General features: G+C 50.0%; 1 protein-coding gene across 1 annotated transcript; it reads left to right on the top strand.

Moving 5' to 3' along the window:
- The first annotated feature begins 1,951 nt into the window (after positions 1–1,951).
- On the top strand, positions 1,952–27,100 carry LOC132570246 (dual specificity protein phosphatase 26-like). Its single transcript, XM_060236711.1, has 3 exons — positions 1,952–2,088; positions 24,920–25,137; positions 26,884–27,100. Exons 1-3 carry the CDS (start codon positions 1,952–1,954, stop codon positions 27,093–27,095), a joined length of 567 nt encoding a protein of 188 aa, XP_060092694.1. The 3' UTR covers positions 27,096–27,100.
- The last annotated feature ends 207 nt before the right edge of the window (positions 27,101–27,307 follow it).

Below are 27,307 nucleotides of genomic sequence, written 5' to 3'. Positions count from 1 at the left end.
CTGTTGCTCGAACTCTTGGCCACCACCACCACCCGAGAGGGGCGGAACCCCCCGCCAGCGGTTTTCGAGGGGAGCTCGGAGGAAGCATCTGCGCTGAGGTGCCGTGGCTTTCTCAGGCGCGGCTCTCCCTGCGCCGCCCTAAGCTCCCTGTTCAAATCCTCGCGGCGGCGCCAGCAGCATCATCACCATCAACCGAAGAAGAGGTCCCTTCTGAGGGCGCATTCCCCTTATCCTCAGCACGGTGCCCTGTTCCCTCTCGACCCTTACGCTCTCTGGCAGCAACGGGGCTGCTACGTTCAGAGCGGGGCTCATCTAATATGCCCCCGAGAGTCTTCCCCAAGTGCCTAACTGACCATCTCTGCTTCTCCAGGGCAGTCACCTCGGCCACAAGGGTACGAACTCATTCCCTGAGGACCAGGAGCTCCTTGCACCGAGCACACACCCAAGACTTCTGTCCTTTGGGCAGATAGTCATACATGTGACACTCAGTCATACATGTGACACTCAGTGCAAAACCCTGGAAATCCCCCACCCCCTGCTGGCATTTTATCTTCATTTTTATATATATATATATATAAATAAATAAAAATATACAGTCCTCTTTAAATGCTGTTTGTTTAAGTGGCTCCCCTTCTGGAGGGTCAACTTACCTTATTGGTAGAACAAGGAAATCAGGGATCTGGGTTCCTGGTCCTTAGAGAGCCCCTAGGCGAAGAGCCATAGGCCAAGCGCCTTTGGCAAGGTGCAGCTTAAAATGCACTCCTCCACTTGCACCTGCTAGCATGGCCTTGGGTCAGCCATAGCTCTGGCAGAGGTTGTCCTTGAAAGGGCAGCTGCTGTGAGAGCCCTCTCCAGCCCCTCCCACCTCACAGGGTGTCTGTTGTGGGGGAGGAAGATAAAGGAGATTGTGAGCCACTCTGAGTCTCTGATTCAGGGAGAAGGGCGGGGTATAAATCTGCAATTCTTCCTCTTCTTCTATATGGTCGGGGGCCCACCTATCTACAGGGCCGCCTTTCTCCAAATATTCCCCAGAGAGCACTGCGTTCAGGGACATAAAACCTATTGTTCATCCCCGGACCAAGGGAGGTCAGACTGTGTTCCACCTGGGCTAGGGCCTTCTCAGTGGCAGCACCAGAAATGTGGAATTCCCTCCTGGAGGCCATAAGGGCCCCATGGGATCTTTCTCAATTCTGAATTATTTTGACAAGCCTGCAACACCTCAACTGGGAGAGGACTGCCACCTTGCACTGTTGAGGAACTGTGATCACTATAGGTTCACTCTCAGAGGAAAGTAAGATCCCGCCTGTTTTTGAAGTTAACAGCACCACAAATGTTCTAAATTGTATTTTATTGTTTTAAACTATAATTGTAAACGTCTGAATTTGACTGTTAGCCGCCCTGAGTCCGCTTGCGGAGAGGGCAGGATAAAAGTTGAAAGTAATAAATAAATAAGTAATGTAGAGGAAAGTGGAATATAAAACCTCTTCAGCAGAGTGGTTTATTTATTCTCTGGATCTGAAAACACTCCACTAAAAAGCTAAATGCAGCATTCCCACGGTTGTTCCTTGCAATAATACAGTCTGCTGCATCAGTAGAGGCTGCTTGCCTGAGTTACATGCAGGGGTGGAATTCTAGCAGGAGCTCCTTTGCATATTAGGCCACACACCCCTAATATAACCAATCTTCCTGAGCTTACAAGGCTCTTTTTTGTAAGCTCTTGGAGGGTTGGCTGCATTAGGGGTGTGTGGCCTAATATGCAAAGGAGCTCCTGCTAGAATTCCACCCCTGGTCACATGCAAGATAAATCCTGCATGCCAAGCGACAGCACCTGTTTCTGGCTCTCAGATGTCAGGAAGAGGGGCAGGAGACGAAACTCCAGCAGGGTCCTGCAGTGACAGTGTCACCAGGTTACAGGACAGTCACATGACAGGCAGGCCGTCTGTTTCTGAAGATGACGCCCCTGTGCAAAACAAGCACCCTTGAATCTTCTGCACTTTCCCTCGAAGAACTGGAATCTGTCCTGGACAGTTGCACAATGGAATTAAAGGAGGTGGATGAAGTATGGCCCAGTCTTTATCTCGGCAACGTGTAAGTGTCAAACAGGACAAAGTCCTTGAGTGAGTCTAGAAGAACGATCGACAGTTGTCAAAGGGAGCTGTTTTGCAACACTGGGATATTGTACAGTCAGGACTGGAAGAAAGCATGCTGGTATGTAGGAGGCATTCGCACATGAGGTTTCCTGTTTGCTTCAGGGCAGTTTCAATGACTTTCGGACACCTTGCAAAACAGAAAGCATTTCAAAACTCTGCATAAATGTATTTCTAGGTCATGGGGCAGAGTCCCAAGGATGAAAACAGGCCGGTCTGCCCCAAGATGACACACGTTCTGTGCCAAAAGATCTAAATGCAGAATCGAGGGCACTCATTTCTCTACAGCCAGAAAAGGCTTATTATGTACACTTTCGATTTGGCAAATTCAGTTAGGGTTGACAGGCTTGGGAATTCTTGGAGATTTGGGAGGAGGAGGGGTTGGGGCGAAAAGAGAGATCAGTGAGGTGGAATGCCACAGAGACAAACTAAACATGACAGCAGCCGGAAGTGATGTCAGTTCTCTTTAGCCCGTTAGTTCTCTTTAGCCCGTTTTACCATAGAGTTTCTGGCACTTCCTAGAGAATTCTAACATCACTTCTGTGTTTTCCCCAGCAGGGATGTCACACCACTGCTGACAATGGCCCCTCATGTCTGTCTGTCCTCATCTCCCATTGGTTGACAGGCCTGGCAACCCTAATTCTTACTTTAAAACATACAGCTGCAAGAAAGTTCCTGTCTCTTTTCAAAATGAAAGTTGAGATCCTCAGGAATCTAAATTGTGTGCCAGGTTAGTTTCCCTTTGAAACTCCACAGCTATAATGTCCCAGATGCCGCTGATCTCAAGAGAATGACAATGCTTACCATTTGAATAGCACTGGAGAGTGTTCAAAGCATTTCATGTGCATTATCTCAGTCTTCCTTAGGAGAGGGGGAAACCCTGGAAGGCAGATCAGTATTGTTATGTCCAGGCTGCAGGGGGGGGGGCAGGAGGTGTGTTTAAGGCTAAGCAGCCCTCATTTTGGGCAGGAGCTCACAGAAGCAAAGCTCCAGAACTTCTACATTTTAATGTGCTTGCTTTCTTTCTTTCTTTCTTTCTTTCTTTCTTTCTTTCTTTCTTTCTTTCTTTCTTTCTTTCTTTCTTTCTTTCTTTCTTTCTTTCTTTCTTTCTTTCTTTCTTTCTTTCTTTCTCCCCCCCCCCCCAAAAAAACATACTTGCTTCTGGGCTCCATTGTTCGAAACCCCTGTGAGAGTTTTGCTGAACTCTTAAGATTTGACAAACTTTCTAATATTTCCCCCCCACAAAAGATGGGAAAATAAACAAAGCGTATAAAACAGGCAAATGGAAATCTTCATTATGCCACTGTGGCCACATAGAAGAAAGTAATTTAAGAAGTATGTTGGGAGTAAGGTTTATTATGACAATTCTAAATCAAGAAGCATTTTAAGGTAGATGCTGAGCTGATACAATTTAGTACACCCTCCGGCGATGTCGGGTGTGTGTGTGTGTGTGCCATATGCAAATCAGTTATGCAAAGGAGTTGTGCTAATGAGCTCCGGCACCTCTTTTTCTACAAAATGACCCCCTGAGGCCAAGATATTAACCACATTCCTAAAGAGACAGCTTCTTCATGAATGAGATTTGGCGCTCAAAACATCCTAGGAAATCTATGGTCGTATCTTTCCCACATCTTTTCAAAAAGCAGTGATATCCTTTACTATTGCATTTTGGCTTTATTGTGTATATTTTTGTTTGTTTGTTTGTTTTCCCCCTTTCTCCTTCACCTTCTTTTTCTGGGAAGTTTGTTCACCCGATGCATTCCATGCATTCTAGAAACTGAGCTCTTTTGAACTCGTCAGTATGTATTCTGTATGGAGGGAGTTTATTTTGCAGCTTTTTATTTGGATTGTATTGTCTTGTTGTATCTACCTCTTGAACTTCGCCTGTCTGAATCTGATCCTAGGATAATAGTATAGATGTGTTATTATAGGATTTTTGTCTGGGGGGAGGGGGGGTTAAAAGGTTAAGATTTTGTGAATATTTGACTGCACTTGTATATCATTTTTTTAAGTTTAGTTATAAAAAGAGAATGCAAAAAAATACAATTACAACTGTGTGCAAGGTCAGATTTGGATTGCAGCACCCTGAGGAAGGGTGGGGGGAGGGGAGAGAAAGTTAAGTGCCATCAAGTTGCTTCCAACTCATGTTGACCCTCTGAATGAATCAGTGGGCAGCTGTGTTGGTGTGAAGCAACAACAAAAAAAGTCCAGTCAGGCATCTTTATGACCAACAGAGGTGGAGTTCTAGCAGGAGCTCCTCTGCATATTAGGCCACACACCCCTGATGTAGCCAATCCTCCAAGAGCTTACAAAAAAGAGCCTTGTCAGCTCTTGGAGGATTGGCTACATCAGGGGGCTGCAGTGTAATATGCAAAGGAGCTCCTGCTAGAATTCCACCTCTGATGACCAGCAAAGCTTTATTCGAGATGTGAGCTTTCTCTCTCTGTATCTGAGGAAGTGTGTGTACACATGAAAACTCGTACCTTGAATAAAACTTTGTTGGTCTTAAAGGTGTCTGACTGGACTCTAACTCTGTCTTATGAACAAGTGACCTCCAAAACATTGTCTCAGTAACAGCTTTGCCAGGGACTTGCAAACAGAGGGCCACTGTTGCTTCCTCGACTTGAGCCAATCCATCTCCTGTTGGGTCCTCCTCTTTTCCTAGCATTATTGTCTTTTTTAATGAATCTTGTCTTCTCGTAACAACTTCAGTTTTGCCATTTTAGCTTTTAGGCTGGATTTGGTCTAGAACCACATCCCTACATTCAGGGTTTTGTTTTTGGGTTTTTTGGAGCAGGATCTCCTTTGCATATTATGCAACACACATATTATGCCACACACATTATGCTTTTCTTGCAGGCCCTACTGTAAGCTCTTGGAGGACTGGCTACATCAGGGTGTGTGGCCTAATATGCAAAGGAGATCCTGCTCCCCCCCCCCAAAAAAGCCCTGCCTACATTTAAGAATCTTTTCCAGCTCCTTCATAGCTGCCCTTTGCAGTCTTATTATCTTTCTGATTTCTTGGTTGCAGTCTCCTTTTGAGCCAAGGAACAGAAACAATTTCAATTTTTTCATTGTCAGCCTCAAAGTTTTGTAATTCCCTTGAGAAGTCATTACTTCTGTCTTCTAGATGTTCAGCTATAATCCTGCTGTGGCGCTTTCTTCTTTAACCGTTATCAGTAATCACTTCCAGTCTTTGATATTTTCTGTCACTACGGAAGAGAGGTGTTAAGAATGAGCAGGGGTGGAATTCTAGCAGGAGCTCCTTTGCATATTAGCCCCCCTGATGTAGCCAATCCTCCAAGAGCTTACAAAAAAGAGCCTTGTAAGCTCCACTTCAGGGTCATCAGAAAGGCAGGGGGAGAGGGCACTGTCTGCTGGGTACTCCATTATTCCCTATGGAGATCCATTCCCGTAGGGTATAATGGAGAGTTGATCCATGGTATCTGGGGATCCGGGAGGGCTGTTTTTGAGGTAGAGGCACAAAATCTGCAGCATAGCATCTGATGCCTCTTCTCAAAACACCATCCAAGTTTCAAAAGGATTGGACCAGGGGGTCCAATTCTATGAGCCCCCAAATAAGGTGCCTCTATCCTTCATTGTTTCCAAAGGAGGGAAGGCATTTAAAAGGTGTGTGGTCCCTTTAAATGTGATGGGCAGAACTGCCTTTGGAGTTCAAGCGTGCTTGTCACAACCTTGCTCCTGGCTCCACCCCCAGAGTCTCCTGGCTCCACCCCCAAAGTCCCCAGATATTTCTTGAATTGTACTTGGCAACCCTAGATAGAGCCAAGGAAGAAAATTCCATTTTTTTTTCATTGTTAGCCTCAAAGTTTTTTAATTCCCCAGGAGCCATTACTTCTGTCTTCACAACCTTAAGCTGTAAACCTGTGCTGGCAGTTTGTGCTTTAACCTTTATCAATAATTATTTCAAGTCTTTGATATTTTCTGCCGGTATGGAAGAGAGGTGTTAAGAATAAGCCATTCTTGCTTCATCTATACCTGGCCTTTCTCTCCAGTGAAGACCCGTAGCCCCTGTGCTCAGTTGCTGTGGCCCCCCCTCGCAGGCAAACAAGACACGCTTACCTCCTGCAACTATTTTTCTAGGAAACGGTTCTCTTCCCAGATGGTCAAGTAGCTAATCAGGATCGTTCAGCCTATTATCTTAATAAGATAGAAATGCAATTGTCTTTAAATGCTCCCAGCTGCTGTCCCCATAGTTCACTGCAGGGGTCATTTTGTAGAAAAAGAGGTGCCGAAGCTCATTAGCACAACTCCTTTGCATCACTCATTTGCATATGCCACACACTGGATATCACTGGAAGTCCCCGCTCTCCCCAAGGGCTACCAACATGACAGAACCCGGCGGGCAAGAAGCCACCTCCACAGCCAGAAGCCAGGTAGAATCATAGAGTTGAAAGGGATCTCCAGGGTCATCTAGTCCAACCCCCTGCACAATGCAGGAAATTCTCAAACCCCTCCCCCTAAGTTCACAGGATCAGCACTGCTGCTAGATGGCCATCTAGCCTCTGTTTAAAAACCTCCAAGGAAGGAGAGCCCACCACCTCCTAAGGAGGAAGCCTGTTCCACTGAGGAATCACTCTAACGGTCAGGAAGTTCTTCCTAATGTTGAGCCGGAAACTCTTTATTTCAACCTGCTGGTTCTGGTCTGACCTTCTGGGGCAAACAGGAAACAATTCTGCCCCATCTATATGACAGACCTTCAACCACTTGAAGATGGGATTTTCCCAGTGGATCAGCCCTTTCCTTTCTGGCAACAGGGATGTCGAACTCATTTGCTATGAGGGATGGATCTTAACCTTGTCGTGCTGAGCCACGTGTGTCATAAAATGTAATGCCAGGTCAGGGAGATATAAAGGACACAGACCAATACACACACTCAGCCTAATTCACCTCACTGGCTTGTTGAACCTCAGCCAACAGAAGAAAGAATGGCCTGGCTCAGCAGCTCTGCTGCGCAATTGAGGGAGCCTGGCTAAGCAGGCTCCCCCTCTCCCTCCCCAAGGGAGGAGCTTTGCTCTGTTGCTCCTGTGTGACTGAGCAAGCCTGGCAAAGCAAGCCTTGATGCAGAAGGAAGCAAGAGAGAGGGAGAAAGAAGCAGATGACTCTGGCAGCCATCTCCTCTTCCTCCCTCTCTCTCTCTTTGTCTGGGTGAGGGGAGCTGGGGTACGGCAAGCTGGGCAAGCACCACCCAAGCTGGCCACTTGCCACACCTGACCCAGCCCTGGCTGAGACCTACTCCAAGCCTCTTCTTCTGTGCTCCTCTCCACCCCGGGAACCAGGGCCAGCGCATCCATTAGGTGACTGTACGTAGTCACCTATGGACATGGCCTGGGTGGGGGGGGGGCACCAAATTGGGCACCCTCAGCTCGGGGCAGGTGCTGGGAATAAGAGAGCGAGTGAGGATCATATGCTGAACATGAGTCAACAGTGTGACTAAAAAGGCCAATGCAACTTTGGGCTGTATCAACAGAAGTCTAGTGTCCAGATCACGTGATGTGAGGTATCGCTTTACTCTGCTCTGGTAAGACCTCCCCTGGAGTCTCGTGTTCAGTTTCAGACACCACATTTTATGAAGGACATAGACAAGCTGAGTTTCCTGCATTGTGCAGGGGTTGGAGTAGATGACCCTGGAGGTCCCTTCCAACTCTATGATTCGAGGAAGGGAAAACCACTGCCCTTCCTGCTTACAAAAAAACAAGGCGGGCCCTAACCCTTCTGGCGCCCTAGGCAGCACAGCTCCACCTGAATCACAGGGCCTGCCGCCTACTCACGAGTAGGCAGCAGGCGAGGGGTTACTTGTGGGAAGGGGCAGTGGGGGGAGAGGCAGGCAGGCAGGCAAACTGGGCGCCCCCCCCCCCTCCAACAGCGCTATGCAACTTGCCCAGCCCTACTGGCTTCGATGCAGCCAGCTTCTTATCCTTCTTTGAAGAAGGCCCCAGAGGAGGCTTCTCCCCCCCTCCTTTCCGGAACTGGAAGGGAGGGGCGCAAAGCTTCCTCCATCACGGTCTTCAAAGAAGGATAAGTATCATGATGCCCCTGCATAAATCGATGGTGCAGCATCATTTGGAATACTGTGTGCAATTCTGGTCACCGCACCTCAAAAAGGATATTATGGCATTGGAAAAAGTCCAGGAAAGGGCAACTAGAATGATTAAAGGTTTGGAACACTTCCCCTGTGAAGAAAGGTTAAAACGCTTGGGGCTCTTTAGCTTGGAGAAATGTCGACTGTGGGGTGACATGATAAAGGTTCACAAGATTATGCATGGGACAGAGAAGGTAGAGAAAGAAGGACTTTTCTCCTTTTCTTACAATACAAGAACTCATGGGCATTCAATGAAATTGCTGAGCAGTCGGGCTAGAATGGATAAAAGGAAGTACTTCTTCACCCAAAGGGTGATTAACATGTGGAATTCACTGCCACAGGACGTGGTGGTGGCTACAAGCATATCGAGCTTCAAGAGGGGTTTGGATAAAATATGGAGCAAAGGTCCATCAGTGGCTATTAGCCACAGCATATTATTGGAACTGTCTGGGGCAGTGATTCTCTGTATTCTAGGTGCTTGGCAAAGTGGAAGGGCCTCTAGCCCCACTTGTGAACCTCCTTTTTTTTGGCCACTGTGTGACACAGAATGTTGGACTGGATGGGCCATTGGCCTGATCCTACAGGTCTTCTCTTATGTTCTTATGTGACACAGAGTGTTGGACTGCAGCAGCCATTGGCCTGATCCAACAGGGCTTCTCTTATGTTCTTATGTGACACAGAGTGTTGGACTGGATGGGCCGTTGGCCTGATCCAATAGTAGATCTACTGATCCATAGTAGAGAAAGAAGTACTTTTCTCCCTTTCTCACAATACAAGAACTCGTGGGCATTCGATGAAATTGCTGAGCAGACAGGTTAAAACGGATAAAAGGAAGTACTTCTTCACCCAAAGGGTGATTAACATGTGGAATTCACTGCCATAGGAGGTGGTGGCAGCCACAAGCATAGCCACCTTCAAGAGGGGGTTAGATAAAAATATGGAGCAGAGGTCCATCAGTGGCTATTAGCCACAGTGTGTATATGTATATGTATATATATAATTTTTTGGGCCACTGTGTGACACAGTGTTGGACTAGATGGGCCATTGGCCTGATCTAACATGGCTTCTCTTATGTTCTTATCCTACAGGTCTTCTCTTATGTTCTTATGCGACACAGAGTGTTGGACTGGATGGGCCATTGGCCTGATCCTACAGGGCTTCTCTTATGTTCTTATGTGACATAGAGTGTTGGACTGGATGGGCCATTGGCCTGATCCAACATGGCTTCTCTTATGTTCTTATGTGAGACAGAGTCTTGGACTGGATGGGCCACTGGCCTGATCCAACATGGCTTCTCTTATGTTCTTCTGTGACACAGAGTGTTGGACTGGAGGGGCCATTGGCCTGATCCAACATGGCTTCTCTTATGTTCTTCTGTGACACAGAGTGTTGGACTGGATGGGCCACTGGCCTGATCCAACATGGCTTCTCTTATGTTCTTATGTGACACAGAGTGTTGGACTGGATGGGCCACTGGCCTGATCCAACATGGCTTCTCTTATGTTCTTCTGTGACACAGAGTGTTGGACTGGAGGGGCCATTGGCCTGATCCAACATGGCTTCTCTTATGTTCTTCTGTGACACAGAGTGTTGGACTGGATGGGCCGTTGGCCTGATCCAACATGGCTTCTCTTATGTTCTTCTGTGACACAGAGTGTTGGACTGGATGGGCCGTTGGCCTGATCCAACATGGCTTCTCTTATGTTCTTCTGTGACACAGAGTGTTGGACTGGATGGGCCACTGGCCTGATCCAACATGGCTTCTCTTATGTTCTTATGTGACACAGAGTGTTGGACTGGATGGGCCACTGGCCTGATCCAACATGGCTTCTCTTAAGTTCTTATTATGCTGGCGGTGTCAAAGCTGGTAGGGCCGAGTCTCAGCACGTTGTGCTCGGGGGGGGGGATGGAAAAGAAGGGAGGGGAGCAAAGGAAAGGTGCGGAAGTGGTGGCGGGGGGGAGAGAGACGCAGGCAAACTAGCTATTTGTCATGGGCACCAAGGGGGAGCCCAATTCGACACCCCCTCCCTCTCAGTGCCCTAGGCAATCACCTAGTTTGCCTAGTGGGTGAGCCGTCCCTGCAAATAAAGGCTCTAGCCCTACTGGTGCCCTCCCACACACTTTAAATGTGTGGGAGGGAAGAACCAGCAGAGGAGGGGGCGTGTGTCCAGATAGCAACACCCACAGCCAAGCCATATCACGTTGCACTGCACAGCGGAGTGGCAACACAGCAAGTAAGGGAGGTTCTGGTAAGGCGGGTGTGGTGAGGCTGGTCAGAGCTTGTGGGGAGGAGAAAACCGGGGCTGGGGGTTGTTTTGCCCATGGGAGGGTTGGGGGCACCTTGCCTAGGGCAGCGGGCACAGCATGGTACCTTAGTGCCAGCACTGCTGGGACCCTAGGTGACTGTCTAGGTCTGCCTAATGAACACGCTGGCCCTGCGAAGAGTCCACCTTCAGCATCATTGTCCTGCTTTGACATCCTTGCCCAAAACAGGCTTTGGCACCACTGCAGCTGGGAAGGGTAGTAGATCCCTGCAGGGACAGCCATTTTGGTGTAGTGGTTAAGTGCGCGGACTCTTATCTGGGAGAACCAGGTTTGATTCCCCACTCCTCCACTTGCACCTGCTGGAATGGCCTTCGGTCAGCCATAGCTCTGGCAGAGTTGTCCTTGAAAGGGCAGCTGCTGTGAGAGCCCTCTCCAGCCCCACCCACCTCACAGGGTGTCTGTTGTGGGGGAGGAAGGGAAAGGAGATTGTGAGCCGCTCTGAGACTCTTCGGAGTGGAGGGCGGGATATAAATCCAAAATCTTCTTCTTCTTCTAATACTGCAAGGCCTCTTCATGGAAGCAGCAGCATGGACTGGTAGAAAACCTGAATCTCCGAAAGCATTAAATATTGGGCATAGTAATACAGTTCAGCAAATGCAGGTTAAATCAGTCAGGCTGGAAAACCCACAATTCTAGACAGAAAACCCATTTCACAAAAGGAAATGTGTGCATACACCAAAGCTCACACCCTGAATAAAACTTTGTTGGTCTTAAAGGTGCCACTGGACTTTAACTTTATATACTTAGCAGACATCCATTACAGAATCATTACTGTAAATCTGGGGTGTCAAACATGCAGCCCAGGGGCCAAATCAGGCCCCCGGAGGGCTCCTATCAGGCCCCCAAGCAACTGGCTGTCATCTTCTTCCTTCTCCCTCTCTCTTGCTTCCTTCTGCATCACAGCTTGCTTTGACAGTTTGCTCAATAGTTCAGGAGCCACAAAGCAAAACCTGTATTTTCTCCATTGGCTGAAGCTCCTCCCTTGGGGAGGAAGGAGGGAGGAATAGCTTGCGCTGCCAGGCTCTCTCAATTGCATAGCAGAGCTACTGAGCCAAGCCTCTCTTCTTTCTATTGGCTGAGGCTCCTCCCTCCCCTGGTCCCCTGGGGAAGGAAGAAAAGAGCCAGAGCTTCCTTTGCCCAGTTCCCTGGGCCTCATGGGAGAAATACAAAAAAAGCACCTTTAAGATTGAGTGCTGACATTTTAAGGATGTTTTAAGTTTTTCAAAAATCTTTGTGTTTGTGTCCTTTATAAAGTTTATATCTCTGCTTTGTTGTTGCTCAGTCGCACAGTCAAGTCCGACTCTTTGCGACCCCCTGGACCAAGTCACGCCAGGCCCTCCTGTCTTCCACCATCCTCCGAAGTCTGCTCAAATTCGTGTTAAATAGGTACACACATGGCCCAACCTGACATGGCCTGGCCCAACAAAGTCTCATTTATGTCAGATTCGGCCCTCATAACAAATGAGTTTGACACCCATGCTAAATTATCATCACATTTTTAAAATTCTGGTAGAAATGGATTTCTCAGGAGATATTTCAGTATTTCAGTCTCTGCACAAGGCTGGTTGACCAGAGGCTAAAGGACAGTCCCTTCTTTCCTTCCTTCCTTCCTTCCTTCCTTCCTTCCTTCCTTCCTTCCTTCCTTCCTTCCTTCCTTCCTTCCTTCCTTCCTTCCTTCCTTCCTTCCTTCCTTCCTTCCTTCCTTCCTTCCTTCCTTCCTTCCTCTGCACATATTTAATAGCAGGCAAAGGACATTGTTCCCCTGCAGCAGGTGATCAGCCATCTCGAAATAAACCGCAGCCTGCCAACAGCCCCTGAGGACGTCACGGCAGCAAAGCAGAAATTATCCTAATAACAATCACGTAAGAGAAGCCAGAGGAAAGACGCAATCTGTCTTCCTGCCTGTCATGTCTAAATGGCCAAGAGTTCACGATAACGAAGGCTGTCGGCAAAAATAGTTATCTGTATTCTGGAGAAAAAGTATATATTCTGAAAGATGACTGTCACCTTTGAACCATATCCTATCTGCCCTGATCTATTGCTCAAGACTTACGCCACTGGCAGACACCTGGCCTAAGAGTCATAGAGTTGGAAGGGACCTCTAGGGTCATCTAGTCCAACCCCCTACACAATGCAGGAAACTCACAAACACCTCCCCCTAAATTCACAGGATCTTCATTGCTGTCAGATGGCCATCTAGCCTCTGTTTAAAAACCTCCAAGGAAGGAGAGCCCACCACCTCCCAAGGAGGAAGCCTGTTCCACTGAGGAACCGCTCTAACGGTCAGGAAGTTCTTCCTGATGTTTAATCAGCAACTCTTTTGATTTAATTTCAACCCATTGGTTCTGGTCCTACCTTCCAGGGCCACAGCAAGTAATTCAACACCATCCTCTATAGGACAGTGTCAAGCATGCGGGTTCAATGACGAGTCAAAGTTGATACAAAGACTACGTTTATTGATAAAATGATACTTTCTGTGTAACAGGTTCTTGAGAGTAATGCTGCACATGCATTGACAATGCTTTTAAGGCTTACTTCAAAAGGATTCCAAAGGGTGGAGGTGCGGGTTGGCTCTCACACATAAACTATCATAAATGTCTACATTCTCATAGTGTTATCAGGACTCTGTCCTTGCTTTTCCCAGATTTGTCGCACTCCCTACCAGGAATGTATGGGAAGGTGCTGATTACTTCTTCTCAAGTTAGTTTCATTTCTCACTACTTCTACTTTTCAGGCAATTTAGCAAGAAGGGGGAAGGGAAAGAATAACAGAGCTAGCAAAGTTTGGTCTTCCCTGATACTTCACAGACCAGTGTCAGGAAGGACACTATAACAATCAATTATCAATGGAGTTTCACCATGCTTGACAGACAGCCCTTCAAGTACTTGAAGATGGTGATCATATCACCTCTCAGCTGTCTCCTCTCCAGGCTAAACATCCCCAGCTCCTTCAACCTTTCCTCATACAACTCGGTCTCCAGACCCCTCACCATCTTCATCGCCCTCTTCTGGACCCATTCCAGCTTGTCTATATCCTTCTTAAAATGTGGTGCCCAAAACTGAACACAAGACTCCAGGTGAGGTCTTACCAGAGCAGTGTAAAGCAATACCATCACATCTCGTGACCTGGACACTAGACTTCTATTGATACTGCCCAAAATTGTATTTGCCTTTTTATCCACCGCATCACACTGTTGACTCATGTTCAGCGTATGATCCACTAAGACCCCTAGATCCTTTTCGCACATACTGCTGCTAAGACAAGTTTCTCCCATCCTATAACCATGCATTCAATTTTTCCTACCTAAATGCAGAACTTTACATTTATCCCTCTTAAAATTCATTTTATTGATTTTAGCCCAGTTTTCCAGCCTGTCAAGGTCATCCTGTATCCTGTTTCTGTCTTCTTCTGTGTTTGTAACCTCTCCCAATTTAGTATCATCTGCAAATTTAATAAGCATTCCGTCTGTTCCTTCATCCAATCATTGATAAAGATGTTGAACAAAACAAGTCCCAGGACAGATCTCTGAGGCACTCCACTTGTCACTCCTCTCTAAGAGGATGAGGAACCATTCACAAGCACTCTTTGGGTGCGATCTGTCAACCAGTTACAGATCCACCTAATGGTAACAGGATCCAAATGACATTTTACCAACTTGTCAACAAGGGTAGTATGTGGAACCTTATCAAAAGCCTTACTAAAATCAAGATAAATGATGTCTACAGCATTTCCCTGATCCAGCAAGGTAGTCACTTTCTCAAAAAAAGAGATCAGGTTAGTCTGACATGACTTGTTCTTGAGAAAACCATGCTGGCTCTTAGTAATCACATCCATTCTTTCTAAATGTTCCAGGACCGACTGTTTGATGATTTGTTCTAAAACTTTTCCAGGTATAGACGTCATGCTAACAGGTCGATAGTTACCCAGATCCTCTTTTTTCCCCTTCTTGAAGATAGGGACAACATTTGCCTACCTCCAATCTTCCAGCAGCTCTCCTGTTCTCCAGGAATTCTCAAAAATAATAGCCAGAGGCTCAGAAATTACATCCACAAGCTCTTTTAGAACCCTTGGATGCAATTCATCTGGCCCTGAGGACTTTGTTTCATTTAAAGAAACTTGGTGTTTATGTACTACCCCTATGCTGATCCTAGGTTGGATCTTCATGCTAGGGATGTGCAAAAAAAAAAAAAATTGGAAATAATCGGATTCGGAAACTTGCACAGCCAAAATATTCAGAATACCGTATATTTCCAAATACCACAATTCAGAATAGCCATATATACGGGAGATGCATGGCTATTTCCAAATATACGGCCCCATTATACCCTATGGGCCATTGAAATCAATGGCAAAATAGGGTATATTGGAAGCTGCCAGAAGGGGAGGGGTTTGAGGGAGAGCCGCCAAATTTGCAGGTGACCTGCAGGGGACTCTCCCCTACAAATCCCCAAGTCCCAAAAAGATTGGGCCAGAGGGTCCCATTCCAGAGGCACCCAAAGAGGGTGCTGCTATCCCACCATTATACCTTATGGGCCATTGAAATCAATGGCAACATAGGGCATAATCAGAGGCTACTGGGGGGCAGGGGGTTTGAGGGAGAGCCCCCAAAACTGCAAGGAACCCCTACAAAACCCCCAAGTCCCAAAAAGATTGGGCCAGGGGGTCCCTGTCCTTGGGCTCCCCAAAGGCCTATTGCCACCAATGCTGAGGAAAGCCCAGTTAGCCACTTCCTCCACTATAATTGGTATGGGGAAAATGGCTCTGGCCAGAGAGGAGTTTGAGGGAGAGGCCCCAAAACTGCAGGGCAGCTTCAATCCAGCCAGGCAGAGTCCTTAAAAAGGTTCTCTGGCCCTACACAGAGCAGTTTCAAAAAATACCACTGCTCTGTGATTGGCCAGAGAACTAGGGTTGCCAAGTCCAATTGAAGAAATAGCTGGGGACTTTGGGGGTGGAGCCAGGAGACTTTGGGGGTGGAGCCAGGAGATGTTAGGGGTGGAGCCAATATCGAGGAAGAGCGGGGCTTTCCTGGCCACGGGGGAAGAGCGGGGTATCAAAATCTGCAGTCGCCTCCTCCTTCAACTGCAGGCTGTTGCAATTCCTTCCTTGCCGCGGGAGGCGCTCGTGGCGTAGCCGGGCTTGAGGTGGTCGCCATGGCGACGGGCGAGCGTCGGTTGGGCCGGGCCCGGGCCTACTGCTGCCGCCGCTGAGGGGAAGGCATGGACGACGTGCGGGTGGAGTGGCTGGGAGAGCGGCTGCGGGCGACGCTGAACGTGGCGGAGGCGAAGCCCTTCGAGGAGCTGCTGAGCCGCGACGACGGCGAGCAGGCCGACACCCTCCTGCGCTTCCTCAACCAGCCCGACGACGACGACGGCTGGCGGGGCTGTGCTGCGGGGCGGCCGTGCTGTGCGGCACCTTCCTGCACCCCTGCAAGAGGTCCCTCACTGCCCTGGGCCGCGCCTAGCTCCGCTGCTCCGGCGCGCCCGTCCTCTTCGCCGCGCTCCTGCTGCCCCTCTGCTGCGCCAACGCCGCCGGCGAGGCCCTCGGCCGACAGCTCCTCCTCCGCCGCCGCCGCCTCCTCCTGCTGCTGGGCGCCAGCGGGCCCGCCGCCTATGGCCTCACTGGGCGGGGAGGGGGCGGCAGCGGTGCGGCGGCCTCGCCCACTCCGGGATGGGGCGGCTCGCCATTTCCCCCCTCCCCCCGCTTCCGTTTTTTGGGGGAGCAGGGGAAGAGGGTGGAAATCCTGGGGTCCCCCGCCAGGGCGGGAGGGTTGGGACCCCTACAGAGAACACTGTTTACTTGGATACCCAAGTAAACAAAAGAATAACAATGTTGCTGATGGCTGGGGGATTAGCCCAGCCATCAGCTACACAACAGCCCTGCAAAGCATGCATTTGGAATGCATTTTGCAAATGCATGCTTTGGATTAGCTGCTGGGGCTCCTCTCCCTCTCCCTCCCTCCTTATATGTTCTGTTTTTGCCATGTTGAGCACTGTTCTCCTCAGAACATATAGCTCTTCCCTTCCCTAAGACTGTAAATTCCAAAGACTCTGGGATGACATTGCTTTCACAACATTTTCACGGCATACAATAGAATAGAGTTTTTAGTGCGAATCCTAGAGCATCCCCGGTGTGATGTCCCTGGCATGATGATGTCACTTCTGGGTGACATCATCATGTCAGAGATGGCTCTTCGGAGGTGGGGATTCCCCTGGCGGCCTGCTCCCTGCTGGGGGGGGGGGGGTTGGAGCAGAGGATCCCCCAGTTTGGAGGCCTTCAGAAGAGTCCAATACTTGTTGCAAGTTACGAATCTTTATTGGAAGAACTACAGTACTATAGTAACGAAATAACAGTAATGGCGATTCTGGGCAGTTGGTTACATTTTATGCCCACAGCAAAGCATAATAAAACAATAATTCACACGGGCCCCAAGCAGTTGTCTCTCCTTCCCAGCTTTCCCAGCCTTCGTTATCAGCAAAGGAGGATGCCCCCCTATTGTGAAGGCCAAACGGCTCGGCTTCAAAGGGCACCTGTGGATGTTAAGCAGAGACTCTCTGCCGCCTGTCTTACTGCCCTAAATATTTGGCATAGCAGAGAGGCCCGGGTCAATGACCGCTGACAGCTTTCTAGTTACAACATGGAGGCAGTTTGGCTAAGCAAAGAAATCACAGTTACAAGTTCTGACATACTGCCCCCCCTAAGACCTTCGGCTTGGGCTTGTGTGGGTACAGTAGGTGAAACTTTTTTAGCAATTGCGGTGCAGATACATCAGCGGCTTTCACCCATTCATCACAACTAGGGGGAAAGTATTTCCATCTAATGAGATAGTACAGCGCCCCCCGCCGGACCTTAGAATCTAGAATATCTAACACCTCATGGTGACTCTGACCCTTCACTAATGTCGGCGGCGGTTCCGGGGGGCGGGGATGGAATGGCGTAGCTCCAGGATCCTTGCGAAGAAGGCTGCAATGAAAAACAGGGTGGATCTTACTAAGGGATTTGGGTAACTCCAGTTCGACAGTCACTTTATTGATCACCTTCTTTATTTTGAATGGACCCAAATACTTGAGAGCTAGTTTGCGACACCCCTGCGGAAGGGGCAAGTTTTTTGTGGATAAGAATACCGTGTCCCCCTCTTTCATGTCCCACTGTGGGGCATGCTTCTTGTCAAAGTATCGTTTGTACTCCCTTTTTGCCTCTTCCAGGTTTTCCTGAATCACCTTCCACCCGTTCCTTATTCCCTCCCACCATTGGAGGCAGGAAGTCGGTTCTTTTGGTCCTGCCGGAAGGGGGAGGTTAGGGAAAGGTCTCCCCTCGTAGCCGTTGACGATTTGGAAAGGGGAGGTTTTGGTGGAACTGTGGAGGCTGTTATTGTACCCATACTCTGCGAATGGTAGCAGTTCCACCCAGTTTGTCTGTTGGTAATTGATGTAACACCTTAAGTATTGTTCGAGAAGCCCATTCACTCTCTCCGTCTGTCCGTCCGTCTGCGGGTGATAGGCTGAGCTAAGCCCTTGTTCGATGCCCGCTAGCTTGCAAAACTCCCGCCAGAAGTTGGCAACGAACTGTGGCCCGCGGTCGCTAATGACCTTTTCAGGGAATGAGTGTAGGCGGACCATGTGATTAAAGAAAAGTTGGGCCAATTTCTTAGCGGTGGGCAATTTCTTGCAAGGGATGAAATGTGCCTGTTTTGAAAAAGTGTCCACCACCACCAGTATCACTGTTTTCCCTTGGGACGGGGGTAACTCCACTATAAAATCCATCGACACTACCTCCCAGGGTCTGCTGGCCGTTGGGAGAGGGACTAGGTGACCGGGGGGCTTCCCTCCCCTACGTTTGGACATGATGCAAGTAGGGCACGCCAACACGAATTCAGAAACGTCTCTTTTTAGTTTCGGCCACCAGAATTGTCGGGTTATGAGGTGGAGCGTTTTCACATATCCAAAGTGACCGGCCAGGCGGTTGGAGTGGCCCTGCTCTAATACCTCCTTCCTCATAGATTTTGGTACATAAATTTTTCCTTTGTGGAGCCAGAGTCCCCCCTCCCCTTGCTCTAGCCCTTCGGGGCGCTCTGCTCCTTCTAAGTCTGCTTCTGACGCAAAGCGCTCCCTATGGGGCAACTCCGGGGCTCCGGTCGTTTTCCCTGAACGTGTGGTGACCCCTCCCGCGATTGCCGATGGGGGAATGAGAGAGTCGATTACTTCCTCTCTCTGGCTTTCGTGTTGGGGCATGCGCGATAGCGCGTCGGCCAAGAAGTTTTTAGTGCCTGGGATGTGTTTCAGCACGAAATCAAATTTGGCGAAGAATCCCGCCCACCGGATTTGTTTGGCTGTCAGTTTGCGAAGGCCCGTGAGGGCCTCCAAGTTTTTGTGATCGGTCCAGATTTCAAAGGGGACTCGGGCACCCTCTAGCCAGGACCTCCAAGTTTTTAAAGCAAACATCACCGCAAAAGCCTCCTTGTCCCACACCGACCAGTTCCTCTGTTCATTTGAAAATTTGTGAGAAATGTAAGCGCAGGGACGTAGTTCCCCCTCTTCGTTCCTCTGCATCAATATGGCTCCTACGGCGACGTCGGAGGCGTCGCATTGCACCATGAAGGGTTTTAATTCATTGGGGTGAGCCAGTATTGGTTCAGAGGTAAAGAGTTGCTTAAGTTCTTGGAACGCTCGGTGACATTCTGGCGTCCAGGCCAGGCGCGCCCCGGGTTTTTTCGCCGCTTCCCCTTTTCCCTTGGTTTTCAGGAGCTCTGTGAGGGGGAGCATCACCCGGGCGAACCCTTTAATGAACCCGCGGTAGAAATTTGCGAACCCGATGAAAGATTGTAACTGCCGTCGGGTTCGGGGCGGCTCCCAATCCAGGACTGCTTGGATTTTTGCGGGGTCCATTGCTAGTCCCTCCCCCGACACTCTGAACCCCAGGTAGTCTAGTTCCGTTTTGTGGAATTCACATTTAGACAGTTTAGCATACAGTTTGTTTTTACAGAGGGTAGCCAGTACTTTTCGCACCAGGGGCACATGGGATTCAAGATCTTTCGAATAGATGATGGTGTCATCCAGGTACACCACCACCCCCTTAAATAAAAATTCTCTCAACACTCCATTTATAAAGTTCATGAAGACCCCCGGTGCCCCCTGAAGCCCAAATGGCATCACTAAATACTCAAACTGTCCCATAGGAGTGTTGAACGCAGTCTTCCACTCGTCTCCTTCCTTAATCCGCATGCGAAAGTACGCGTCTCTGAGATCAAGCTTAGTGAAAATTTTTCCCTCTGCCACTGTGTTCAAAAGGTCTCTTATCAGCGGGATCGGGTAAGCATTGGACATAGAAATCCCGTTTATCCCGCGAAAATCTGTGCAAAGTCTAAGCCCCCCATCCTTTTTCTTGCGGAATAGTACGGGGGCTGCGTGGGGGGCGGTGGCTGGTCGAATGAAGCCCCGCTTCAAATTTTTGTCAATGAACTTTCTCAACTCCTCTTTCTCTGCCCAGCCCATGGAGTACAGCTTTGCTTTTGGTAGCGTCTGCCCTGGAATGAGTTCGATAGCACAGTCTGTAGGGCGGTGAGGGGGAAGTTCGTCCGCCTCTTTTTCGCTAAACGCTTTCCTCAAGTCTCTGTACTCCTTGGGGATCGATCCCACCTCCTCGAGGGTAAGGCAGAGTCTTTCATTCTGCGGGGGTGCCTTCGGGCCCCACTCGGGTCTCCAGTGGTGGTGCTCGCACCGCCAGTCCGGGAACCGCACTATTTGCTCTGCCCAACGAATGTCCGGCTGGTGCCTTGCTAGCCATCCTGATCCAACCACCACATCGAAAGAGCAGGAAGGGGCTATGACAAAAGCTTCCACCCCCCAATGTTCTTCAGTGCCCACTGGGATGGCCTGGGTTTCTAGGGTGCAGGGTTCCCCCCTCATCGGTGTCCCGTCCATTTGCTCAAACTGGATGGGGTGGGGAAGGGGGGCCGTGGCTAACCCCAGCGCCTCCACTAAGCGGGGGGTTATGATGTCCCTCGTGCACCCAGAGTCAATCAGGGCTCGGGCATGCATAAATCTTTTCAAGTTTGGGTTCAAGAGAGTGACCGCCATGAACAACAACCCCCCGGTAACTCTCACCGTCAGTAGTGCCGGCGTTTTGTCGACCTGCCTCGCGGCACTGGTTAAAGCAGGTCGCTGTCTTTTCCCGCCGACTCTTGCTCCCAGGACTCCTCACTGGATTCTTCTACGGTGGTAATATCCTCGTCAATCGCCAAGGAAGTGGCGACGGTGCCCCGACTGGGCTCCTTTGCTCGTCCGCCTTTCTTCTTCGGCACGGTGGGCGTCGTTTTGGATGGCGTCGGAGTAGGGGTCGATTTCACTGGGCAGTTTGCGGCCAGGTGATTCGGGTCCCCGCACCTGAAGCACTTTCGCGCTGCCGACCCCGGGGTTGAGGTTGTGGGCCCCCGCTTCCCTTCCGTCTTGCTCGGCGCGGGGCTCAGTTTCCCTCCTTTCTTGCTTTGTTGCTGCTGGCGACGCATCCCGACATGCTGGAGGTCGGTCTCTACCTCCCCGGCCAGTTGGATCCACCCCACGAGGGTATCTGGCCGTCCCTGGTGGTAGCACCGGTCCAGGATGTTGGCGTTCAGGCCGTTCTTGAACGCGGTGTATTTCATAACTTCATTCCACCCCCTGGCTGCCGCGCAGTAGCCCATGAACTCGGTGGCGTACTCTCGGGTGGTGCGGTTGCCTTGCTCGATCCTTTGGAGGGCCGCGACAGCTTTTTCTTCTCGTAGGGGATCCCCGTATTGCCGGAGCATCGCCTGTAAAAAGTCGGCCACGGTGGCCAGTTCGGGCTTCTGTCCCGTGTAGAGCCCCACGTACCACTTCTGGGCCGGTCCCCTCAGTCGGGAGGCGATGTGGGCCACGCGGCTTGCTTCCGTGGGGTACCCCGCTGCCCAGTGCGTAAAAAACATGTTGCACTGGATCGTGAAGTATTCCACCGCTTCTCCGTCCCCGTCGAACGTGATTTTCAACTCCCGCTGTCCCCCCCCGTCTCCCCCGGCTGGGGCGGCGGGAGCGGGGGCCACCGGAGCCACCGGCCCAACAGGTAGCGGGGCCGGCGGACCCACCGGAGGGCCCGCTGGGGGTCCCGGTGGTGGTCCAGCCGGGGGACCTGCTGGAGGGCCGCCTGGCGGTCCGGCTGGGGGACCAGCCGGCGGTCCGGCCGGGGGTCCCGCAGGGGGCCCAACCGGCGGCCCCGCCGGAGCTCCGGCCGGGCGTCCAGCCGGCGCGCCTGCCGGCGGACCCGCAGGCCCTCCTCCCGGGGCTTGTCCTGTTGCCACGACCCCTTGGAGCGTGCGGATTTGGTCGCGGATCGCTCCCAGGTTCTGTTGCATCTCCTCCGCCATCAGGGTTCTGGATGCATGAACTTCGTCGTGGATCTCTCTCACCCAATCGAACAGTTCGTTGCGCAGCGTTCGGATCGGGTCCCCTCCTCCGTAGGTCCCGAGCCCTTCGTCTCTGGGCTCGTCCTCGTCCCCTTCCCTTTCGCCCGTGGCGATGAGTCGGTAGCGTTGCTCCGCGGCCTCCATAGCGGCCGTCGATTTCCGCGGGCTCCAGGTTCGTGAGGGGAAGGCGTCGACGGAGAACGGCGCCGGGACTTTAATCTTCCTCCTCGCTCCGGTTACTTTCGGGTCGAGGGGTTCCTCGTCTGGTGGGATATTGGGCTCTCCGTTGTCTGGTTCCAGTGCCGCCATGGGGCCAGGTTGCCAGCTCCGATAAGCCCAAACAAAAGGTTTACTGTTATAATGTCAGAACTTGGATGAACTTCAGAAGAGTCCAATACTTGTTGCAAGTTAGGAATCTTTATTGGAAGAACTACAGTACTATAGTAACGAAATAACAGTAATGGCGATTCTGGGCAGTTGGTTACATTTTATGCCCACAGCAAAGCATAATAAAACAACAATTCACACGGGCCCCAAGCAGTTGTCTCTCCTTCCCAGCTTTCCCAGCCTTCGTTATCAGCAAAGGAGGATGCCCCCCTATTGTGAAGGCCAAACGGCTCGGCTTCAAAGGGCACCTGTGGATGTTAAGCAGAGACTCTCTGCCGCCTGTCTTACTGCCCTAAATATTTGGCATAGCAGAGAGGCCCGGGTCAATGACCGCTGACAGCTTTCTAGTTACAACATGGAGGCAGTTTGGCTAAGCAAAGAAATCACAGTTACAAGTTCTGACACTCCCCCTGCTTCAGGTTCATCAGAAAGTGAAGGGGGGAGAAGTGTCTGCTGGGTACTCCATAATTCCCTAGGGAGACCAATTCCCAGAGGGTGTAACGGAAAACTGATCCACAGTTATCTGGGCTGAGGCTGTTTTTTGAGGTGGAGGCATAGCATCCGGTGCCTCTCCTCAAAACACTCTCCAAGTTTCAAAAAGGTTGGACCAGGAGGTTCAATTCTATGAGCCTCCAAAGAAGGTGCCCCTATCCTTCATTATTTCCAATGGAGGGAAGGCATTTAAAAGATGTGCGGTCCCTTAAATCTGTGTGCCAGAACTCCCTTTGGAGTTCAATTATGCTTGTAACAACCTTGCTCCTGACTCCACCCCAATGTCTCCTGGCTCCACCCACCAAAGTATCCTGGCACCACCCCCAAAGTCCCCAGATATTTCTCGCATTGGACTTTGCAATCCTTTTCAAAAGAGAAAGGGTGGCTCTTCATTTTTTTAACATCTCTGCAGGGGTGGAATTCTAGCAGGAGCTCCTTTGCATATTAGGCCACACCCCCGATGTAGCCAATCTTCCAAGAGCTTACAAGGCTCTTTTTTGTAAGCTCTTGGAGGATTGGCTACATCAGGGGGTGTGGCCTAATATGCAAAGGAGCTCCTGCGAGAATTCCACCCCTGCATCTCTGTACATAACTTGTTTGTGCCCAGACAAAGCGGTGATTTGCTCTGTGAACAAAGACTGTGCAGCAGGCTCTGCTCTGTGCCCAGAAGCCATTTGCCGTGGCCAAAGCCGAGCTGGCTGATGGTTCACGGCGGGACAAGCAGAAGGCCCCTGGCAGATGATGCCATCCGGCAAATCAGAGCCAGCTGGACGTGATCCTCCCTGCTGCAGATTAATAAAGGGCTTATCCAGATAATCAGTTCAAAGTGTGCCCTCTGTCACATCTTAGCCTCTGCAGCAAAGCCCCGTTTAGAGGCAGCAGGACAATCTCCAAACGATTAGCCACAGACCTCTGAGAATCCCGGAGGTGATATTTTTAAAGGGGTGATATCCTAGGCCAAGGAGCTCCGTGGCGCAGAGTGGTAAAGCTGCAGTACTGCAGCCCAAGCCCTGATCATGACCTGAGTTCGATTCCAGCAGAATCTGGATTCAGATCAAGGTTATGGTGCTTGGGGGGCGGGTCTTCTGAGGAGGTGAGTACCCGGCTTGCTGGAGGAAAAGCGTAGATGACTGGGGAAGGCAATGGCAAACCACCCCGTAAAAAATCTGCTGTGAAAACATGATGTGACATCACCCCAGAGTCGGAAACGACTGGTGCTTGCACAGGAGACTACCTTTACCTTTTTATCCTAGCCCAGGGGTGGCTTAACATAAGAACCACACAGAATAAACATAAGATGTTTGAGAGCTGCAAGGAAGGAAGGAAGGAAGGAAGGAAGACAAAGAGATGGCAGAGGGGGAGGGATGGAGAGGTAGAAAGAAAGCAGCTTTAACTTGAAATGCATTCTCCAAGCCACTGATTGGCTTAGCTTGGAGAAGTGATTTAAGGAGAGAAATGCCTTCTTCAAGCCAGCTGATGGGGCAGTGAGCCACAGTTTGGCCTCTTCTGTCCTAGCCCCGCATTATTTTAGTCTTGGGAAAAAAATAGTTCTGCATCATTTCCTTGTGACTCTCTGAACCAAAGGCCACATCAGCCTCTGGGGACATCTCTGAGCTGGGTCGATGGGATGTGTGTTGATGCAAGTTTGCAAAATTGGAAGGAGGACATGGGATTCAGCTGCTCCATGCTCTTTCATAAGAACATAACAGAAGCCATGTTGGATCAGGCCAATGGCCCATCCAGTCCAACACTTTGTGTCACACAGTGGCCAAAAACCCCAAGTGACATCAGGAGTTCTACCAGTGAGGCCAGGACACTAGAAGCCCTTCCTCTGTGCCCCCCCCCCCGCCACGCACCAAGAATACAGAGCATCACTGCCCCAGACAGAGAGTTCCAACAATACGCTGTAGCTAATAGCCACTGATGGACCTCTGCTCCATGTTTCTCTGATCCCTTCTTGAAGCTGTCTGTGCTTGTAGCTGCCGCCACCTCCTGCGGCAGTGAATTCCAGTGAATTTCACTGACCTATCCATTTTTCCATCTGCTTTCCGTCAGCGTGATCGCCCACGACAAAAAAGAACTGCAGAGGCTGGGCATCACCCACATATTGAATGCTGCCCACGGAGCTTGGGGGAGCCAAGGGTGCCAAGACTTCTATGGTCGGGAAATCCATTACCACGGAATCGCGGCAGAAGATGCCCCTGACTTTGACCTTCGCGTCCACTTCCGCCCTGCTTCGGAGTATATCCACAAAGCACTGAGTGCTCCCCAAGGTGAGTCTCTGGATGGATGGAAACACTCTGCAATGAAGCTGATATTCAGTTTTATTTTAGTATATTTCTATTCCGCCCATTCCCCATAGGGCCCCTGAGGTCTCTCTCTGTAAGCAGCGGCTCGCTGGAGCTGTTTCACTCTTACCTTGATGGCCGAGACTAACCCAATCTGTCAGAACTGAGATGCGAAGCAGAGTCAACCCTGGTCAGTACTGGATGGGAGACCACTGAGGACCAAGGGTGGAATTCTAGCAGGAGCTCCTTGGCATATTAGGCCACACCCCCTTGTAAGCTCATGGAGAATTGGCTACATCAGGGGTGTGTGGCCCAATATGCAAAACAGCTCCTGCTAGAATTCCACCCCTGCTGAGGACCATAGAGGATGGTGTGCAATTGTTTTCTGTGGCCCCAGAAGGTCAGACCAGAGCCAACAGGTTGAAATTAAATCAGAAAAGTTTCTAGCTTAACATTAGGAAGAACTTCCTGACTGTTAGAGCGATTCCTCAGTGGAACAGGCTTCCTTGCGAGGTGGTGGGCTCTCCTTCCATGGAGGGTTTTAAACAGAAGCTAGATGGCCATCTGACCATCTCTTTACTCTGCTCTGGTAAGACCTCACCTGGAGTCTTGTGTTCAGTTTTGGGCACCACATTTTAAGAAGGTTATAGACAAGCTGGAACAGGTTCAGAGGAGGGCAACGAAGATGGTGAGGGGTCAGGAGACCAAGTCCTGTGAGGAAAGGTTGAAGGAGCTGGGGATGTTTAGCCTGGAGAGGAGGCGGCTGAGAGCTGATATGATCACCATCTTCAAGTACTTGAAGGGCTGTCATATAGAGGACGGCGTGGAATTGTTTTCTGTGGCCCCAGAAGGTGGGACCAGAACCAATGGGTTGAAATTAAATCAAAAGAGTTTCTGTCCCAACATTAGGAAGAACTTCCTGACTGTTGAAGTGGTTCCTCAATGGAACAGGCTTCCTCCTGGGGAGGTGGTGGGCTCTCCTTCCTTGGAGGTTTTTAAACCAAGGCTAGATGGCCATCTGACAGCGATGAAGATCCTGTGAATTTAGGGGGAGGTGTTTGTGAATTTCCTGCATTGGGCAGGGGGTTGGACTAGATGACCCTGGAGGTCCCTTCCAACTCTATGATTCTACGATTCTTCTTCCTAGATGTGCAAGCAGCAGGGCTTGAATTCAGCAGGAACTCACAGGAGCACAGGTCCTGAACCTCCAGTCAGGGTCTGCATGCAGTGGGGAGCTGCACAAGCATGTTATTGGATAGTTCACAGCAGGGGGCTGTGATTGGTGCAGGGCAGCAGGGATTTGGATCCTGCTGCCCTTTGTGCCCAAGTCCCCAGGCTCTGTTTGTCTGGCTCTAATGAGCCTGGCAGGAACGCCCATTACAGTCTTCAGTTAGGTCCAGTATAGAATATCTGTATGCAAGATTCATTTCATTCAGAGACTTAAAACTGGTTCCTGAAACCAAATCCATGAAAGACACAGCAGAGGTCAGAGTGGAGACCTAGATATTCTTCAGTCCAGAAGACAGTAACCTCAGAACCTCACCTCCCTCATCCCATAGCTGCCGCAAAGAGCTCATCTGCATAAATATTATCTCATCCTTGTGACAGAGAATTCAAATTGCTTTGAAGAAAGTTAGATACAGTCAAATTCCGTATTGCAAAGAAAGCTGAAAACACGAGACAGGATCATAGGGTTTCATGCTGGTATCTTTTTACTTTGTTTTCCTTTAGGGAAAATTTTGGTTCACTGCATTCTTGGTAAAAGCAGATCAGCCGCTCTGGTGCTAGCTTATCTCATGCTGTATCAGCACTTCTCACTGAAGGATGCTACGGAAAGGCTTCTCCAACACAGAGCCATCTGCCCAAACCGTGGGTTCCTGAAACAGCTGCAAGATCTCGATCTGGAGTTGCGGTACAAGATAAGCCTGTGTTGGCTTTTGTAAGATGAAGCAAGGTAACCAGGTGAACAGATCTGTGTCAGGGCTCCCTTACATGGTGCCTTTAGAAAGTGGACGGGGCCAGGTGAGACTTTTTCTAACCAAGGCTTCTTATTGGCTTTACAGATTGCTTTCTACATTGATATGGAAGGTAATTAACAAAAGCGTCTTGTAGATTGTATACAGATTGGAGGAAGCCTAGAGCCTAGAGCAATAAT

The sequence above is a fragment of the Heteronotia binoei genome, chromosome 4, assembly GCF_032191835.1.
Source record: "Heteronotia binoei isolate CCM8104 ecotype False Entrance Well chromosome 4, APGP_CSIRO_Hbin_v1, whole genome shotgun sequence".
Taxonomy (NCBI): Eukaryota; Metazoa; Chordata; class Lepidosauria; order Squamata; family Gekkonidae; genus Heteronotia; species Heteronotia binoei.
The sequence above is the reverse complement of the archived record's forward strand: the minus strand, read 5'-3'. Positions and strand labels throughout refer to the sequence as shown.

Bases quoted from the DNA above. Each gene is read 5' to 3' on its own strand.
- LOC132570246 (XM_060236711.1), top strand. From the start codon at position 1,952: ATGACGCCCCTGTGCAAAACAAGCACCCTTGAATCTTCTGCACTTTCC. The intron at 2,089-24,919 runs GTAAGTGTCAAA...GCTTTCCGTCAG, and splicing joins AGTCTTTATCTCGGCAACGT to CGTGATCGCCCACGACAAAA. The intron at 25,138-26,883 runs GTGAGTCTCTGG...GTTTTCCTTTAG, and splicing joins AGCACTGAGTGCTCCCCAAG to GGAAAATTTTGGTTCACTGC.